At 47.2% G+C, this 16,196-nt stretch overlaps 1 protein-coding gene across 5 annotated transcripts in view; it reads left to right on the forward strand.

Moving 5' to 3' along the window:
• TLN2 (talin 2) overlaps positions 1-14,819 on the forward strand; it is a 449,584-nt gene extending 434,765 nt beyond the window's left edge. For 4 of the 5 annotated variants that reach the window (XM_081228039.1, XM_081228042.1, XM_081228041.1 and 1 more), the window contains 5 exons: positions 6,218-6,343; positions 8,687-8,749; positions 8,841-9,023; positions 12,086-12,211; positions 13,753-14,819. In XM_081228039.1, coding sequence (XP_081084165.1) covers positions 6,218-6,343; positions 8,687-8,749; positions 8,841-9,023; positions 12,086-12,211; positions 13,753-13,881 — 627 coding nt within the window. In that variant the 3' untranslated portion in view covers positions 13,882-14,819. The remainder of the gene's footprint in view (positions 1-6,217; positions 6,344-8,686; positions 8,750-8,840; positions 9,024-12,085; positions 12,212-13,752) is intronic. The other variant, XM_081228043.1, reaches the window with a different exon arrangement.
• The last annotated feature ends 1,377 nt before the right edge of the window (positions 14,820-16,196 follow it).

The following is a 16,196-nucleotide window of genomic DNA, read 5'->3' on the forward strand; positions in this document are numbered from 1 at the left end:
GATACTAACCGTGCATGCTCACACCTTGTCCCTCAGACGCTGCAGGAACATGCATTACTCCACGTCTGGGTGCAGAGGCTGGTCCCTCCCCAGGTTGCTGGCATTACCATTTGGCAGTGCTTTCTCTCTGTCACCTGCTTTGTCCGTTGACAGTTTCCCCAGAGTTTCCCCTGGGACCAGGCCAACCTAGGGGGAGCCAAGGCCAGCTGAACAGCTCTGGTCTCTTGGCAGTTCCAGTGGTTCTGAGAAGTTTCCCTTTTATTAGGACTAGTAAACGTGGTGGTCCTAAAGACAGCCCACCCATGGGTCCTCTGGAAGAGAAGCTGACCAGGTTCGCAGACCGTTCAGGTCTTTGGGTACAGGCTAAAGTCTCCCCTCAGGCACCTCTCAACTCAGTATCAGCAGCAAACTGGTAGCAGCCAAACTGGCTACAAACAAAGAAGAAACAGAGCTGCCTGTTCCACTCAGGCTTCCACCTGGCAGGAAAATGCTTCACTTGTGTTGTGGGAGTTCTCAGTGTTGGCCTCCATTTTTTTTCCCTCAAGGACATTTAAATTTATGCAAATGTTCACACTTAAAAAAAAATTATACCCAAAGATTTTTTTTTTAATTTCTGATGTGATAAGACCTTGTTTTTAATAGTAAGCATCCTACAAGGCTTTCAGTAACACAGGAAAAAGCATGATTCCTAACTGGAAAGACAGTGCCGTGAGTTGTAATCTGGTTTTTGTAGCCAGTTGTGAGAGAAACGACCATCGTGCTTATCAGTTCTCAGCAAGGCGGTCCCTCAAAGGAGGTTTTCAAGGAGGGAGGTGAAAATCAGGGCAGTGACCCTTTGGCCATCTCCTGTGGGTGCCTTTGGCTCCTTCACTGTCAAGTCCATCAGGGAAAGGGGCCACAAGGATGTAATTCACAAGGAAAAAGGCCAGAAAGAGGACCACAGATGGAAGTGTCCTTCCTCTGCTAGACGCATGCCCAGGGACCCATCTGGGAGGATGGGCCTGGTAGAGGCTGGGGAAGATACTGCAGGAAGGAGGCCAAAAGAGTGGGAGCAAAAGAAAAAGGAGTCTGTGCTAATTTTAGTCTGTGCATTCTTTAAAAAGGTTTCACCTGAAACCGTAACATGTCAGAGCTAAAGGACCAGGAGGGTTGAGTTTGCTCTTGAAATTACAAACAGAAAATGTTTTTTTGATACCTGGAGAAGGGCAGCAAATTCCCCAAAGTCACGTGGCCAAAAGCACAGAGCAGGGACTGAAACCCAGTTGTCCATCTCCTGGTTGGGTGTCAAAGGAGTAGCTGGAAGCAGTACCAGCACTTGGTACTTTATCTTTGATTTGTGTTTTTTATTTATATTGTAGGTTGTAGTCAGAAATGGCAGCTAGAATCTTCGTTAGAATTATGAGTGGAAAACAGGGTTCAGGCAGAGAAACAGACTAAAAGTCTGAACAACAGTTTTTAAAACCACAAAAAATATATGTAGTAATAGAAAGAAAAATGAAATTAATTGCTAATAGTTATTGAGCATTTACTATGAGTCAGTTATGCTCTGTGTATATAATAATTTATTTATAACAGCCCTATCGGATATGTAGGAGGGAAGGTAGTTTCAGAAAAGGTATGAATTGACACAAACATTAGGTTCTCAGAATGCTACCAAGTCCAGGCTCATACTGCTCGCCACATGACAGGCCAGCAAATTGAGAGCTGAGGTGTGGGGGCGGGGAATAGTGACTTTATTCAGAAAGCCAGCAGACTGAGAAGAGGGTGGACTCGTGTCCCAAAGAACCATCTTCTCTGAGTTAGGATTCAGCCTCCTTTAATACTAAAAGGGGAGGGGGTGTGGTTGGCTGCTGCAAACTTCTTGGTTCTGGGATCCTTTGTTCTTGCAGCTGTCCACGTAGGTCTGGTCACAATGTTCCTATAAACCTCCAACCAGACACATGTTATTCTCTGTTCTGCAACTTTTTATCTCTATATGAATGGAAAAGTATTATACCTTTAAAGGTCAGAGCCTTGACAATGGGCTAGCCTGTAAATTTCAGGCTATAGGCAACATTCTTGTAGCAAAAGCAATAGAATACAGAGGTTAAAGTAAAAGAAACAGATCCAATAGGGAGTCAGATTTGTCCCTGTTACAAGAATCCCTGAAAGGCCAAAAGACAAAATAAAAATGAGGAAAGGCCTCCCCTTTTCTGTCCCCCTTTCCACCCTCCTTCCGCCTCTCTGTCAGCACAACAGGAGTCTCAGATGCTGTCCCGAGCGTGGGAAGCAGGCAGCCAGGGAGACAGCCCAAAGTGTGGCCTTTCCCAAGAGGGATCTCGCCAGACCTCTAACTTTTTAAAAGAGGAGCTCTGGAGAAGATCACCAAACAAGAAAAATATCAGTCAAAGGGTGCTTAGACTTTTCTCAAAGCTACCGAAAAGACAAGGCTAGAGTCTGCTAGACAGTCCTGGAAGGACAATTGCTGAAAGCTACAAGTGACCTGGCCAACAGTCTTTTCTAGTGGAGGGGACCAGGGAAAGAGCATTGTACAGGGGATGAGAAGATGGATTCAGCTCTCAGAGGCTGCGGCTGACACCTTCATTAAGCAGGGCAGACTGTTAGTTTGCACGTATGTGACATTATTTTGTTAAGAGAGCCTCTTAGTAAAACGCTGCTGTGTTTTGCATCTGTATATGCATGAGTCAGTGTCAGAGACTATGAGTGCCAGTTGAGGGATACAGATAGAGCATACAATTAACAACCCACAGCATTCCACAGGGCAGGAGCCAGTGCTTTGATGTGTGTGTCCAATCGTCCCAGGAATCAGGAATGGGAAGTTACTGATGGGGACACTTACTCCATGCATCTCCCCTTCTCTTACTATGTAAATTGTTCTCTGGCTGAACTCCGGTACTCAGAGACTCATCTTAAATGGATACACTCTCTCAACAAACCTTTATCACATGGGCTTTTCTACCTAAGGTTGTGCTCCAGAGACATAAGTTGGATGAAACACAGTCTGTGCCCTGGAGGAGATTGCAGGCTGGTAGGATTCAGCTGACTGGTGTGTCTGTTCTCTTCAGTCCAGACCAGCACTCCCCCCATAGTAGCCCATACGACCTGCATCTTCCACCGGATCCTCCGGTGATCTGGGCAAGGAAGGGCTGTCCATTTAGCAGCCCATTGAGTGAAAGCATTTCCTTACATTCAGATGCCATGGTCTCCAGATTCTTCCCCAGGGTCCCCTTGCAGCAGCTCCAACTAACTGTTCTTCTCAATCTCCCAGCTACAGTGGGGTTTGTTCTATTAACAATTCCTGCATTTTAATCGTGATCCTTTTATTCAGGGAAGTCCTTCAAAGACCAAGCCAATTCCATTTCTCTCCTTTTTTGCACCGTGGTTAAGCACATGTCCTCCCTTCTCTCACTGCCCTCACACCCCTCTCCCAGATTCCATTCTGTACGCTGGTGGGAGCTGAAGCCAATGGGAACTTGAACTGGGGTGCCGTGGCTTTTCACCAGGTCTCCTTGGCTTGGGGAGATCCATTTCCTCAGGCTAGAAGTTGTATGGTATGAGGAAACATCAGCATTATGTCTCATTTCAGCAGGAGAGATAGAGTGGGCATTTAGTCTTAATGGTAAACCTGGCCCACAGAAAGGTACCAATCCTGCAGGTAGAAGGCAGATCTCATCATGGAACTCTGCCCAACTGCAACATCTAAATGTTTGCCCTCCATCACAGTCGGCTTTATTAAGCCCTTTTCTTGGGAAACTCTGTCATACTTTTTAATCAGAGGAAATGTCTCTCAGAGATAAGGCTTCCTGCCATGTCCATTTTAAAGTCTAGAGACTTATGGAAAGAAAAAGAAAAATTCATCAAAGGGCATTACAGCACTTGCCATTGCAGGAAGAATCTGTGGGTGTCAGAAATATTTCCAAGTTGAGTATGTATTTCGAGCATGTTTAAAAAAACAACCAGCCAGGGTAGCGAAAGATATGGGAGAGCCCTTTTCAATCGGTTCTAATGAGATATTCTTTCAGATCTATCCATGCTTAGAGTTAGCACTTAGTTTTGGGGAAATTCCATTTTTGTGCATTTTAAAATTGGGGAAATCAGAAACCTGCTGTGAAGTGGACTTATCCTTGGAACCCATAGCATAGCTGAGGCCCCCTGCACCTGCAGCAAGGGTCTGGAAGACATTGGGAGCCACCACGGGCCTCCATTTCCTCATCTGCAAAATGAGGAGGAGCTCCCTTTGGACTCAGAAACTCTGTGATTTCCCCAGTGCCTTAATCTGTTATATGCTTGACTTTCTTTTGCAGAATGAATTTCCAGAAAAGCTCTTAATTCAAGGTCATTGAATATACCTCTCACAGCCCAATGCCATTTCTTGTGGCTTATGTTTAACAGTTCCTTTTATGCCAGAGTGTCTTAAAATGAGTCATTTTATGTTTCAGTGAACAAATTTCATATTCCACCGCTATCACAAGCTTCCCCACCCCATAAGGAGGAATCCAAAATTAATCTATTGGAATGGAATCCATATCTGTCCTAAATGCTCCTAGAGCAAGACTTTGTCAGAAATAGGAAAGAAATACTGCTTCTGTCTCAGAACATCTCAAATGCTGCTGTCATTCTTGAGATCCACTAGATGTGCACGGAAATGTTTTTCTGATAACATGGGTTATAAAAACAAAAGTAGGAATAGCCACATCTTGAACCAGGAGAGATGCCATAAAGAATAGGGAACTGGAAAAGCATTGTATCTGTGTATCCATCCCATCTGATGGTTCATATGGGCCCATTAGTGAGCCGACTTTGAGCCTCCAGCATGAAGTCGCTCCTCACTGATGCCCAAGGTCCTCACTGATGCCCAAAGTGGTGGCCTCATCTAGGAAAAACATATCATGATGGAGGCAGAGAAGTTTAGGTTTAGATCTGGTCTAGATTCTTCACGCTGCCACATGATCTTGGCCTAATACTCCACCTCCCTGAGCCTGAATGTTCCCATTATAAATATAAGGATAAAGATAACTACTGTATACGATTTTTACTCTCTTTTTTGGTGAGGATTAAACAAGTTAATGCACGTGGAAGTGCCTGACAAAATACCTGCACATCGTAGGCGCTCTTAAAAACGTATTGCTGTTGTACAACATTGGGAATGTACTTAATGCCACTGAATCGTATACTTAAAATTGGTTCAAAGGGTAAATTTTGTGTTATATATACTTTACCAACACACACAAAGAAAAGTATTGCTATACCTGACCATCGTCAATTAATGCCTGAAAGGTACCAGCCACATCTTCAGCATTCTGTGACCGAAGGGGCACTTAACCATACTGGCTTAGATTCACAGAGCAATATTGCTGGCGGGGACCTTGGTGGTCATCTAGTCTGACTACCCCATATTGTGATGCTCCATCCCACCCAGCCTGGGACCAGGGTCTTTACACTTGCCCAACTTCCCGAAAGTTGATTCTTTTGTTGATGTTGATTCTTTTCAACATCCCAGGCGTTTGGCAGCAGGGGGCCTGATGATGGTGTATGTAAAGCCCTAACGGCCTGATAGCACCTGTGCGGTGGGGGGCAGCCAGTGTTCTTCCCCAGGTGGAGCCATGCCTCGGGTTTCCAAGGGATAAGCTCCACCTTGATGTCGCGTTGCCCCAATTTCTTTTCCACCACTGGTGATCTCTGGTTGGCGTGTGACTCTCTGCTCATCCACAGAAATGCAAATGCTGTTTTATTTTTGTTTTCACCCAAGAGCAATAAGGTTTTTCACAGCTAATAGCCATCTTTCATTTTTTCAACCCATTTTTCTGAGCCTTGAGTTGTGGGATAGTGTGCCACCACCCACTCTTTGGATTTCAATTATTGATTATTTTGATTTGGGTTATTGATGCTAATGGAACCCTTCGAATGCATTTTATTCCCAGGGAATTGATGTGTTTTTAAAGATTCTGGTCTGGAAAAATAGTCTGTCTTTGAATTTCCTGATTTGAACTTTGTAAGGAATCTCAATGCTGGCAGTTTTTATCTTTTAGAGAAGGGTGGGGGGAGGCAGCAGATGGAGAGGCATCCAGCCAGCTTCAGCCTTTCTGCCCTGGGTGTGGTTTGTCGATAAAAATCCACGCACGGAGGAAGAGCCAGGTGACCAAGAAGTAAGTCATTTAGCAGAAAGCGCCCTTTGGGGATATGAATTGCATGTGATGCTGTTTTCTTTTGGTTATAGCAAGCGGATGAGACCCTGGATTTTGAAGAACAGATCTTGGAAGCTGCTAAATCCATTGCTGCTGCCACAAGTGCCCTGGTCAAATCGGCCTCGGCAGCCCAGAGGGAGCTGGTGGCCCAAGGAAAGGTGTGTAAACCCCACTGGCCAAGTGGTGGAAAGTTCACACAGCAAGAGCCTCTGAAGACTAAGAAAAAGGCGATGCCGCTTGTGTCCTGACCAAGGAAGCCGTGCCGCCCCTTCCCTCCCTGACTCGCCCAGCTTTGCCCATCTCATTGGATACTCTGTTTGCTTTAGCCTGACAGACAGAAGGAAGGGTTTAGCTTCCAGGCCTGTCATCTGCTTCTTGTTAAGGAGAGCTTCCACTCCAGGCAGCCATCAGGGCCTGAACAAGACATTTATTTTCCCCGCTGTACATTAGGCTATTTAAAACCGTAAACTCGTATTTTCCTGGTGGATGGCTATGTAAGCACCGTAGTCAGGGGCTTTATAATACCATGTCCAACTCCAGTGACCCCCTTCCTTTTCTTAGGACTGTTGAGCTGAATGCCGTCCAACTCTGCAGTTAGCATTTTCCTTAGCCCTTTGGTCAAAAGGCCAGTCTGGTTTTAAAGCTGAGATTTCTTCGACCTGCTTCACCTCCAGTCACCGATTCCATCTGCATTAGCATGAAAGCCTAGTTCTTTTTCAGTGATCCAAAGGATTAATAGTACATTAGACTAATCCTGGATGTGAAAAGACCTTCCAATTTAAAATATGCCGTGTGTCCTATTATTCCCATACAACATGGAACCACCACATCCAAACTACATCTTGCAGAGAAGCCTCTCAGTCATAGAGGCACCACGGAAATCCTGCCAGCTTTGGGAAATTTGGTCACTGTAACTGTCAGTCACTTATATTTGATGTTAAAAGGCCTTTGCTCTCAGTGTACAGATGATGGATGTGATTGTATCGTTTTGGTTGTTTTTGTTTTTATCATTTTTTAATATATTTTATTTATTTATTTCGTTGCGCTGGGTCTTAGTTGCGTTGGCAGGCTCCTTAGTTGCGGCACATGAGCTCCTTAGTTGTGGCATGTGAACCTCTAGTTGCGGCATACATGTGGGATCTAGTTCCCTGACCAGGGATCAGACTGGGCCTCCTGCATTGTGATCGCGGAGGCTTAACCACTTCGCCACCAAGGAAGTCCCATTGACCTAAGAACTTGTAATACAGACAGTTATGCGCAGCCAGTGGCCTTCTGTCTTCCTCCATGAAGTCTCTTGTGAGCTTAGCTGTGCCTTAATCCAACCTACGTCCACTAGTTCCTCTTTCTAAACAACTGTGTATCCAATATTGATGTATGTACATCTCCCCAACCAGCATGAATCTGTCTCTTTATGCTTCTCACTTATCCCCTGTAGATCTAGAAGAGTGCCGACCTCAGTCACCTAGGACTTGTTGACTAGTCGATATGTAAAGACCAAAAATGGATCATTGAGAAGAACATCCTACCTAAAATTTTCCGTTTAATTTGCACATTGATTAAAGAGCCATCTACGTGCTGGACACATTGCTAGATACCAGAGAATCAAACTTGAATATGGCCAAGCCATATTCCTGTCCTCCAAGGAACTTATGCGTTCAAGCATTTAAAAAGTTGGTAACGGAGGTTCAGCTGGACCTGGGGAACTACAGGTGATCTGCAGGACGGTGGGGCCTTACCTGACCTTCAGCACGACCTGATGTGCTGACAGATCCCCAGTTTCATATGCAAATTTAGATACTCATCTCGTACCTCTCCAGGCACCTCCCACATGTGTATAGGTGTTTCCTCCTGTAGCTCCCTCTACATCTGGTCAGAAAATGTTTCACTGTTGCAACAATTCCTAAATAGAAACGGGGGACATCTTACTTCAGCTTCTTACTTCTCTCCCCACCCCTGAAAAAAATAGTCTGTATTTCCTTAAGGTGAGGATCTGTGCTCAATTGTACGGAGAGAGACCCACCCCCTTTTTTAACGTCATCTGCCAGAAAGTCACAGCGTGGCTTCCAGGGTCAGGAATCAGGAGAGATTTAAGCTTCCCTCACCTCTTGAATGAAGAGGCCTCAGGGGCTCCCACGTTGGAGATGGAGAAAGGTCAGCAGAGGAAATAGGCGTGTCAAGATAGCCCCATCCATTGTTCCTGAGCCGTTTTCCCAGAAACGCGGTACCTGGCAGCAAAATGGAGGTCGTTGAGAGCGTTTCCGGTCGCCTCCTTGTGGCCCAGGTGGAAATCGGTCAGGACATGCAGTCTTGGAGCTGCTGGGGTCCTGTATGGGAAAGGGTGCTCCATTCTCCTGCCGGTGCTGTTGGCAAGAGTCCCAGGGAGGTTCTGCATGTCTGATGAGATGCTTTTCTCTCCAAATCCAGGGCAAGGTAGGGTTTGGGGGCTGCAGGTCACCCTGTGCCTTCCCGCTCTCATTGCTGCTTTTCATACTCCACTCTAGGTGGGCTCCATCCCCGCCAACGCCGCAGATGACGGACAGTGGTCACAGGGCCTGATTTCTGCCGTGAGTTACCCCCTCCTCCTTCCCCGTTGGCTTTTTGGATCCCCTGCGGGAGGTTTGGGCCTCAAGTCACTTCTCTGTTGACTGTCCCCAGGCCCGGATGGTGGCAGCTGCGACCAGCAGTCTCTGCGAGGCGGCTAATGCCTCTGTGCAGGGGCACGCCAGTGAGGAGAAGCTCATCTCATCTGCCAAGCAGGTCGCCGCGTCCACGGCTCAGCTGCTTGTGGCCTGCAAGGTGAAGGCTGATCAGGATTCGGAGGCCATGAGGCGGCTACAGGTAATGGTCACTGATGCTGGTGGGAAAATACTCCTGTTGGAGAGGGTAAGTGTTGCCAGAGGCGGCAGTCTCGCTTCCTTGGCATGACCCACCAGGCCTTCCATCAGCCACCTCTGTCCCACGTTTCTCATTTCCTGCCATGTGCAGCCATGCATCCTACCCCTGCAACGCCACCAAACTGACGTTCTCCACGCGTGCCTCCTGGTCTCATGCCTTGGGGTCCTCCCCACACCAGCCCAACCTTGGTGAACTCCTACTCATCCATCATGACTCATCTCCAAAGCCACCTCTTCTGGGAAGCCCTCCTTGAATCCCAGACCTTGGGCAGTCAGTCCCTCTTCTGCCCTGCCATAGCCTTTGGGCAGACCAGTCTTGCAGTTCCTGTCACCCAGTACCACCACATTTATCTTTAGTCCACCTTTGACAAGGCTGTGAGCTTCTTAGGTGCAGGTGCCAGATCTTTATCTTTGTGTCTCTCACTCCTAAGATGGTACCTGTTTCAGTGGAGGCTCTCATTCAGTGTTTGCTTAAGAAGGGAGTAAAAGGACTGAGGAATTTATATGAGATGCTGCTAAGGTTTCCCAGAGCCCAGAGAACACACTTATGAAGGTGTCACTTGAGTTCTGCCCAGTGGATCTAAGTTTTCCTGATTGTGTATTTTAAGCACAGTGAAAGAAATATTGGAATGAAAAAGATCACATAGCTTCACCATCTTCACATGTCCAGTGCTATTTTTTTCTCTTCCTGTTTTTATCTTACACAAAATACTTTTGTCTAGTTGTCATCCTAACAGAGACATTCTGCATTTTTTTCACTTCACATTTTATCATACTTTTTTTTGTTTTCCTTGAAGAAAGGCTTCATAATGGCCCTGTGCAAAGCTAACTGGTTCATTCTTCATGAGTCTCTTTTATTTTATTTTATTTTTTTGAGGTACGTGGGCCTCTCACTGCTGTGGCCTCTCCCGTTGCGGAGCACAGGCTCCGGACGCACAGGCTCAGTGGCCATGGCTCACGGGCCCAGCCGCTCCGCGGCACGTGGGATTTTCCCAGACCGGGGCACGAACCCGCGTCCCCTGCATCGGCAGGCGGACTCCCAACCACTGTGCCACCAGGGGAGCCTGAGTCTCATTTTTGATGATTGCATGATATATCAACTGATCATGCCAGAATTTCTCTATACGTTGGACATATTTGTTTCCAATTTTCTAGATGTTTGTTACTATAATAAATGTTGTAAGGCAGATTGTCTATGTTGCTAAAAATGTTTATGTAAGATCATAAATGGCAGTAATATTTGAACAATTCCACTGAAACTCGGGACTCTCGTCGTATTTCCTAAGTTGTAAAGTGCATGGCCATTGTTTGGTCTTCCTGTGTCTGTCTCTCTCTGACCCACCTCCCTCACCTTCATTTTCCTCCTGGCATAAACCCAGGGGAAAACGGGGAGCTGCATGTTTGTGAATGTGCGATTCATGGGTTTGGGGGACACTCCTTTGGAAAACATCCTGAATTAAGAGAGACCTGGGTTCAGGACCTGCCTCTACTATGTACAAAGTGCATAATCTTATACAAATCATTCAAAACCTTTCAGGCCTTAGTTGCCACGTCTGTAAAATGGGGATAGAGATGCCTGCACTGGCTCTTATGAGGGTCAGAAATGTGAAAGTGCTTTTGTAAGTCCTAAGGATTTACACAGATACAACCCAGCATCACTCTTATTATCATCATTACTGATTTATCTGGATGCTGCAATGTTGTGTGAATCCCTTACAGTGACCCAGAGGTTCTCTGGGGCTACACAGACCTATGTTCAAATCGCAGCTCTATAACTTACCAGCTGCAGGATCTTAAATTAGTTATTCAACCTCACTTTCTACATAGACAAGTGGGCTAATGATTTCTGACCTCATAAAACTGTTTTGAGAATAAGCGTATGATGAGAATAAGCATATGATGTCAAACGCTAATGGGCCTCCCCTTCCCTTCTTGCGTGAGCCCTCGTGGTCCCCCTTGGCCACTTTAGATCACCAACCAGATGAGCCAGTTAACTTTGAATGAGAAAACTCTCAACTTTCTGATGGCTCACCCCCAAGAACAAGTCCTTGACTCTCAGGGGACTGGGCAAGGACTATGGGAGATTTAACGAAGCCGTGACCACCGTGAAAAGGAAATTCCAGACCTCAGGTGACAGAGGTCAAGTCCCCTGGGCCATGCTTTTTGAGCATTAAGAGTAAACCAGTGGGTGCTGTAGCCCTTGCTGAAGATCTAGGCTTCACATGGACAAGCTCTTCTGCAATGTGTCTGGCACTCGCCCCATCCTTGACTGTGTGGCGTAAAGCCAGCTGTGACTCTAAAAGCACATCTGTAAAGGCCCTAGTTACTGTGGGGCTCCCATTCCTTCTGTGCAGGGGTAGGTTGTGCTTCCATAGCCCTTAATTCCCTCTGAAAGCATTCAGTGAGCCCCAGCCCTGGGTAGCCACTGTGCCCGGTGCTGGGGATGCAGAGATTGAAGTCACAGCCCCTGCCTTCAAGTTGCTCACTGTCCAGGAGTAAGAGAGGCAACCACAAGTGTGGTAAGGGCTGCAAAGAAGCCAGCAGGGAGCTTTCCAGGAGCACTTGGGAGGGTGTGGGTAAGGCTAAGACAAACAGAAAAAGTGATCTCTGAGCCAAGTCCTCAAGTATGCCTCAGTAGGATGGGGCAAGGGGAGGTGGCTTTCTAACCAAGGGGGCAGCCCCTGAGCAAGTTTCTCTTAACACACAGATCATAGTGCTGTAATCATGTACTCACATAATTGTCATTCCCCTGAGAAGTGCGTGTTCCCTGGGAGCCAGGAAATGTGTCTCATTAACCTGTGAATGAGCTAAGGTTAGGTAGGTGCCAGTGTTGGTAGAATCAATGGATGGATGGACAAATGGATACTACCTAGAGAGAAAGTCTGTATTATATACAATTGGATGATAAATCCGTTCATAGTCTCATGGACTGTGCCTCCATGTCTGTCTTGCTGAATCCATATTGCTGTTTCCAATGATCTAATGTGCGTTTTGTCCCCTCTCCAGGCAGCAGGAAATGCTGTGAAAAGAGCCTCAGACAATCTTGTGCGTGCAGCCCAGAAGGCAGCCTTTGGCAAAGCTGATGATGATGATGTTGTAGTGAAAACAAAGTTTGTAGGGGGCATTGCTCAGGTTTGTGATTAAATCCAGAGAGCGTTTACTCCCAAGATGAGCACTGTGTTATAACAGAGGCACAAAATAACAGTGGCTTAAACAAGATGGAAGTTTATTTCTCCCTGGTGAGACAGGCTTGGGTGGTGTAAGCAGTCTAGGTATGGTGTGGCGGCTCCTTTGTGACTGAGACCCAGACTCCATCTGCCTACTGCTCCACCATCCCTGAGATGTTGCCTTGGCAACATCTTGGTCTAAGATGGCTTGATAACCACCTCAGTTTTCCAGCCAGCATGAAGACGGAAAGTTAGGGCGGGCATGACTCTGAAGTTGTCTGCATCACTTGCTCTCACACACCATTGGTCAGAGCTTCATCATATGGCCAGCCTAGCTGCAAAGGAGGCAGGGAAATGGAGTATCCTTTTCTGAGTAGCAGTGTGCCTACCTAAAAATCAGGGATTCTGTTATAGAAAAGGGAGAGAAGAGAATTGGAAGACAGCAATATTATCATTTAAATATAATGATGCATTTGGAGCTGCTACTCACTCCAGATTTTTGGCCCTAGAGAAAGAATGAATGATGAACCTCTCCCAGAAGTTTTACAAGTGTGGATGAGAATCTGACTTACGCAGGCCTGCATTCTTGTGCATGAGACTGGGGTGGCAAGGTCAGGAAACCACGCTTGCAGTTTGGGATGTGTTCATGTAAATCCTTTATATGAGATTGGTTTTCCACCAGGAGCACTGAAGCCCCGTGGCTCAACTTAACTCATTCCCATGCCTTCCTTAGCTCTTCCTGAACCACTCCCTGTGTTTGGAAATACACAGGATGCATTTTTACCAGAATCTGCTTCTTGATACACTAATTCCATGAGAAGTTCCATGAAGAAGGGTCTCTGATCAAACAGTTCTGGGAATCACTGACTTCTGTACTCCCTCCTCAGATATCACAATGCTCGTTAGTCTAGCAAGGCTCTGAAAGACGTCTGCTTTTCAGAAATCTATTTGACTTTCTTGAGCACAGACTTACCCTTTCCCCTTTATACCTATTAACTAATATTCCTCAGATCACACCTTAGAAGCATGAAATAAATATATGAAAGCCATCTAGTAGTTAAGGACTCCAGCTTTAGCTTCGAGAATACCTGGGCCGGGTCCTGCTCCACCAGATGGGCCCCTTCAGGAAAGTGGACCCACATCTCTGAGATTCAGCTTTCTCATTGGAAAAATGGGACATTCAATAGGCCATACTTCACAGTGTTGCCATGAAGATGATGGGACACTCCGTGTAAAGTGCTTACACCAGAGCCTGGTGCACCATAGGGACACAGTATATATTTGCTGTTAAATCAGTGTCCAGAAGTCAGCTTATTGTCTTGGATCGTTGGTCTCAAAACCCGAACCGTGGCACCGAGGCTGGTCTCCAGAGCTAAGAATACTTAGTCCCGGGACACGGCTGTGTCCCACTGTAACAGAGGCTGTGGGAGCTCGTGAGGCAAGCAGTGGAGGGGAGGGCAGTTTCCTAAAGTTTCAGATCCATCCAGCTTGTTGCTTTGCTCCTAGATCATCGCCGCCCAGGAGGAAATGCTGAAGAAAGAGCGAGAACTGGAAGAAGCAAGGAAAAAGCTAGCCCAGATCCGCCAACAGCAGTATAAATTCCTACCCACCGAGCTGAGGGAGGACGAAGGCTAAGCCCAGAGCCGAGAGGGCAAACCCAAGGGGCCGGCCGCGCGAGAACTGGATGGACAGCGGTCCTGAGGGGCCGGGCACCGCCCTGGAACTGCCCCCCTCCCCCTGGGGTGAGCCGGGAGCCCTGAGCTCTCCTGCTCTCTCCTCTGTCCTGTCGGGCACCAGCTGCATGATGGTGATGTCACGCGGTACAGTGTGTTCCACCCACAGCTCCTCTGCCGCCTCCCCCAACCCCGCCTCACTGTATCTCAGGAGAGAGGGGCGCGGGTTCACGGACTGGTACCAAAAAGGAGGAGTCAGTATTACATCGTCCTCAGACACTCGCGCTTCTGTTGGTCCTTCTCTGGGCCTGCTGTGAAATCTGAATAGGAAAAAAAAGAAACGAAAAACCAAACAGCTCGGGGGAAATCCTTGATGCCATAGCTACTCAAAGATACTCTCCTCCCTCTCAGGAGAAGATGGACGTTGGAGTTGGACACGGTTAATAAAGGCCAGAAACATAAACCAGTGTGGACTCCAGGAGGGCAACTCGGGTCCTCCTGCTGTGTCTCAAGCACTGGCTCACCCAGAGGGTGAAGAATTCCTGCTCCTGTTTGCACGCTTTCTTGCCTCAGTGTGTAAGCTCCTTGTACAATCTAGACGCAACTTGTATTCTGTGGCCCGGAAAATCGAATGATCATTTTTTTTCCTCCATAATCCAAAGGGGCAGAGGTATGGGGGACTGGCAGGGCTCAGTGAGCAGGGGCTGTAATAAAATGTGTGGGCTCCTTACTCTGTAGAGGCTGTTTGAGTTCATACAAATTCATCCGCACAAACCCAGGTCCCCCAGGTGACAGTCAGTACAACAGCCCGCCTTAGGCATTCGAAGTGGGGATTCAGCTCCAATAAAGCAATTCCTTGGTGACCTCATCTTTAGCTTCCACGTCAGCTTCTCTGCTCTCAAAATGATCAGAATTCAAGATCCTATTAAAAAATCTGTCATCCGTCCTCCAACCTGTGATGGATGTTTTCTCTATGTGCTAATTGTCCCAAAATCTAGATGCATTTTAACATCATTACAAACCTTTAACAAGATAGTTTTGCTAATTAGCCCATCTTAAAGGTGAAGACATGTCGTATTTTCAGAGTCTGTCTTCTGTACGCTACGGTTTGAGAATTACAGTTTGAGAGTTTCCCCCTCCTCTCCTTTCTCTTTTCGGAGTCTTCTCCTTAGAAGGGCATTTTAAGATGTTGAACTTAACTTTAATCTGAGCCTTTCCCCAAGACAGTACATGAAGGATGAATGGTGTGTCGGACAGATCCTAATGCCGGGTAGCAATTGTCTTTGAAAAACAATTCATCGGGGGAAGACAATGGTGACAGAGGTACATGGTTTTTTACGGCTGCTACCTGTTGAAGAACTCCACTTCTCCGCAGTAATGTGGTATCACATCTCGTATTTCATTCACAGTATAGTTTGAATATTCCACCCAGGGGAAAAGTTGATGCTTTGGTCCACAAAAAGTATCACCTGTAGACCTTGCCCCATGGTCCTGCTTTAACAGACTCTGGCCCATGCCATGGTTTTAAAATATAATTAAACTTTGGACAGCTTCTCATATTTATAAGAGACTTGTAAGTGTTCCACATAGTAGAATTTTTTCCCAGACAAGTTGGAAGTTATAGGAAATACAGTGTAAATGAGAAGCAAGTGGAGAGAGTATGTAGAGAGTTGGGGATGAAGGCATCGACTCAAGAGGAGAGAGCTGGCGGGGCCCTAGCACCTCATGGGAGAAGCTAACAAACTCTTGGCTTGCCCTCTTCCACAGTAGCTAGTACAACTTTTCACTGCTGTCCTGGGCTGCACCCCCTTGGATCTTAGCTCGTGGACTGGGGACTCTCTCCAAGGGACACTTTGCTGACGGGCACAGGGTGCTTTCTGAATCTAAGAATCTGACCCAGAGGCTCAGAGTCTAGCTGTGTTAATGGCCTCACGTAGCAGGCCTCTGGGGCGCTCCTCCATGGCCCACCCTCGCCCCCTTTTCTTCCAGGCTGTGTGATTGCTTCTCCCCTTCCAGCTGTCTCCTGTCATAGCCTGGCGTCCCAGGAGCCAGGCAGGGCCAAGCAGTGAGTTCTCTGTCCCTGCCTCAGAGTCGTTTAAAACTTCCACTGCGGGGCTTCCCTGGTGGCGCAGTGGTTGAGAGTCCACCTGCCGATGCAGGGGACGTGGGTTCGTGCCCCGGTCCGGGAAGATTCCACATGCCGCGGAGCGGCTGGGCCCGTGAGCCATGGCCGCTGAGCCTGCGCGTCCGGAGCCTGTGCTCTGCAACGGGAGAGGC

This window comes from Mesoplodon bidens (genome assembly GCF_964165515.1).
Source record: "Mesoplodon bidens genome assembly, chromosome: 3".
Taxonomy (NCBI): Eukaryota; Metazoa; Chordata; class Mammalia; order Artiodactyla; family Ziphiidae; genus Mesoplodon; species Mesoplodon bidens.